This window comes from Myotis davidii, unplaced genomic scaffold, assembly GCF_000327345.1.
Source record: "Myotis davidii unplaced genomic scaffold, ASM32734v1 scaffold134, whole genome shotgun sequence".
Lineage (NCBI taxonomy): Eukaryota > Metazoa > Chordata > Mammalia > Chiroptera > Vespertilionidae > Myotis > Myotis davidii.
The window spans coordinates 4,491,130-4,494,810 of NW_006288853.1; the positions used below are offsets into that span (position 1 = coordinate 4,491,130).

A 3,681-nucleotide genomic window follows, 5' to 3' on the forward strand; every position below is an offset into this window, starting at 1 on the left:
CTGCGGGGCGTGGCCAGGATGAGACCTCAGACAGGTGGGGCGGGTGGGGGAAGGCATCCCAACAGGCCACTGCTTGAAACGGGGGCCAGAAGAGCTGCCGACTGCTAACCAACTGCATCTTTGCCTTTTCTCTCCCTCGGCCTCCTCCTGCGGCTCTCGCTACAGAAGGTGAGTAGCGTGGATCCAACTCTCCCCCGTGCTCTTGGCTGTGGCCAGTGCTGGCTCGGCCCTGAGTGGTGCTGGGCCTTCCTGCCTCCCTGGGGAGAGGACGTGTGCAGGAGGCCCCTGCTCAGGCCCTTCACGGCCGTCCCAGTTCACCCACTCTCACCTGAGTCCAGGCCCCGTACCCCGTGTCCAGCTCTGCCCTCTCTGCCCTCCCTGTCCTGCTGAGCCTCCAGGGGATGCTGGGGTGGAGGGCCCACTAACAAGGAGTGGGTGGAACACACAGTGAAAGGGACACTAGGCCTCAGCCCAGCTCTGCCCCTCACCGGCTGTGTGGCACAGGCCAGTTGCTCAGCCTCTCTGTGCTTCCTTCCCTCGGGTCTAAAATGAGGGTCAGGCCAGCAGCCCTGCCTTCTTCAGAGGATGTGAGGATGATGGCAGAGGAGCTGGTGGATAGGAAACCTTTGTGAACTAGTCTTGGAGAGAGGCATGATGGGAGTGGCATCTGTAAAGAGGACCCCGCCCTGTCTTGGGGGTTGGTGTAAGAAGTGTGTTTTACTACAGTGATATGAAGTGGAGGGCACAGTGCCAGGGCCTGGGATGCCGGGCAAGGGCAGCGTGCATGGTGTGTCACTGCCCTCAAGGACTCTCAGTAAAGGCAGGGGAGACCATGTGCTGGGAGCACTTCGGGAGAGTGACCCCTGAGGTCAGAGGTTCCTAGGAAGTGGGAGAAGTGGGAGCCCTTTGGGGTCGAATGCATGCTGGGGGCGGGTCCCAGGGGAGGGGCATCCTGCAGTGAGAATGAGAGCATGCAGCCATCGTGGCTTGTGCACCAGCCAGTCTGGTCAGGCCGCCTGGAGACACAGGAGGTGTCCAGCTCAGCATCAGCCTTGGCTACGGCCACATTTTCTCCCCACTGAGTCCCTGTCACGTCAGCCGAAAGCAGTGGTTCTCAACCTGTGGGTCGCGACCCCTTTGGGGTCGAATGACCCTTTCACAGGGGTTGCCTAAGACCATTGGAAAACACATATATAATTACATGTTGTTTTTGTGATTAATCACTATGCTTTAATTATGTTCAGTTTGTAGCAATGAAAATACATCCTGCATATCAGATATTTACATTACGATTCAGAACAGTAGCAAAATTACAGATATGAAGTAGCAACGAAAATAATTGTATGGTTGGGGGTGACCCCAACATGAGGAACTGTATTAAAGGATCGCGGCATTAGGAAGGTTGAGAATCACTGGCCTACAGGGATAGGAGCAACCAAGTATTTGCAGGGAGACAAATGCAGCTGCTTAAGGTCCTCCACCCACTGGCTCCCTGGAGGGGCCCGGCTCCAGTGGCCCCAGTGGTGGCTTGGTCGTGCCCCAAAGCCCCCTCCATCCATGCGCCTAGCCTGGGGGTGAGTGAGACCACAAGCAGCACTGCATCTGCGCAGCTCCCCACAGCCCCCCAGGGTCCCAGAGTCCTTGGTGGTGGGCAGTGGGCAGTGGGCAGGTGGCCTGAGTCCAGCGGCTCTTGGCCCTCCCAGCCACGGGAGCTAAGACTCAGAGTGGTTACGTGGGGCCCTTCCCCCGGGCCTCAGCAGCCTCATCTGTGCAATGGGCCAGTTGTTCCTCACCCTCGCTGGCAGGAGAAAGCCAGGGGCCGAGGACAGGTGGAGACTGACAGGAGCCGAGATGCACCCCAAGGCTGCTAAAGCCCCTTCCTGGACCAGCCCCCCACTTCCTTGCACGGGCTGGCAAGGGCCTTTCGGGGCACACATTTCTGTGCAGGCTGCTGTAGTTCCACAGCCTCTTCACCCTCTGCCAGGCAAAACCCACACCCCTTTGCTCTGCCCTGGCTTCTCAGAGGCTCCCAGGGCCACTGCCCCAGATACGCCAGCCCTGTTAGCCCCAAACTTATTGGAGGTGCGAGGGTGGAGGCAGGCTGAGGGGCTTTTTAGGGGTGCTACTGTTTCCTACGTGAGGCCAGAACCCCAAACCACAGCTCACCTACACCTGACTCCTCCTGGGCCCCAGTAGCTCCCATGGGCCCCAGGAGGGGTGGGGAGGCCGCAGGAAGGGGCAGACCTGGGGCAGGGGCTCTGCTGTAAGAGTTCTTGAGTGTAATACCCTCAGGCCTCCAGGGGATGGGACAGGGAGATTTGGACCAGAAGGTCCTGGATGGGGACACAGACCCACATTAGTTCCCGCGGACCTTCACCCCTGCCCTTCCTCCTCTGAGGCCGACTCCCTGATGCTGGGAAAACCTTACAGACATCATCGTGACCATCAGAGCAGTAATCATAGGGGAGCACTGACTGTGGGCCAGGCTCTTGGCTGGGCTCAGGGTACAAGAGGAAACCAAAATCAGACATAGTCCCTACCTTCCCAAGCATAAGATATAATGGGGGAGAGACACTGATCAAAGGATCACCCCAATAAATGTATGCCACGTGAGACAGCTGATAATACCATGTTGGGAAATCCAGGAGGGCTTCCCTGAGGAAGTGACCCAAGCTGAGATTCCCAGAAAGCATAGGAATTTACTCAGCCAAGGAATAAGACCATTCCAGGCAGAGGAAGCAGCATGGGAAAGGCCCTGCCGTGGAAGAAAGCATGGGGAACCCACACAAGGCCTGGACCCAAGTGGGAGGGTTTGGGGTGGATCAGAGCACAGGGGCCTTGCTTATTGGTGCCCTGAGAAGAGTGTGGAGGGCATATTTATGCCCATTTCACAGGTGAGCACACTGGGGCTCCAGGACTTCGTAGAACTTCCTGACCAAAATCCATGATGGTTGGGCAGAGTCTTGGAGAGTGAAATCATGGCCATCTGCCAGGCAGGAAGCAGGACAGGGACCACCCTTAACGTTTTGCTTGCTCACTTATTCCCCCCAGCATCCTCGTGCGGTAGGTGTTCTCGTTCTTATTTTCAGCTGAGAGAATGGAAAATCAGAGAGGTTTAGTAACTTCTTCCAAAATCGCACAGCTAGTAAGTGGAAGTGGTGGTGTTGGTCCTACTGTGAAGCTTGTTGCCTTGTGGTTTGGGGCTGGGTTTTTTTGTTGGCTCTTTTTTGGTTGTTGGTGGTTGTTTTTTTTAAGATTTTTTATTGATTTTTAGAGAGAAAGGAAGGGGGAGGGAGAGAATAAAATGTGAAAGTGAAACATCCGATCAGTTGCCTCCTGCATGCCCCCTCCAGGGATGGAGCCCACAACCCGGGCATGTGCCCTGACAGGGAATCGAACTGGCAGCCTTTCGGTGCATGGGATGACACCCACCAACAGCCACACCACCAGAGTGCCTTGTGTTTTTATTTATTTTTTAATATATTTTTATTAATTTCTGGGAGGAAGGGAGTGGGAGAGAGAGAGAGAAACATCAATGATGAGAAAGAATCATTGATCAGCTGCCTCCTGCATGCCCCACACCGGGGATTGAGCCCAGAACCCAGGCATGTGCCCTTGACCAGAATCAAACCCAGGACCCTTCATCCTCAGGCCAATGCTCTATCCACTGAGCCAAACCGG

General features: G+C 55.9%; 1 protein-coding gene across 1 annotated transcript in view; it reads left to right on the forward strand.

Moving 5' to 3' along the window:
- CDH23 (cadherin-related 23) overlaps positions 1-3,681 on the forward strand; it is a 413,720-nt gene that overhangs the window by 311,248 nt on the left and 98,791 nt on the right. The window contains exon 33 of the mRNA XM_015562107.1: positions 166-168. Within this exon, the coding sequence (XP_015417593.1) occupies positions 166-168 (3 nt within the window). The remainder of the gene's footprint in view (positions 1-165; positions 169-3,681) is intronic.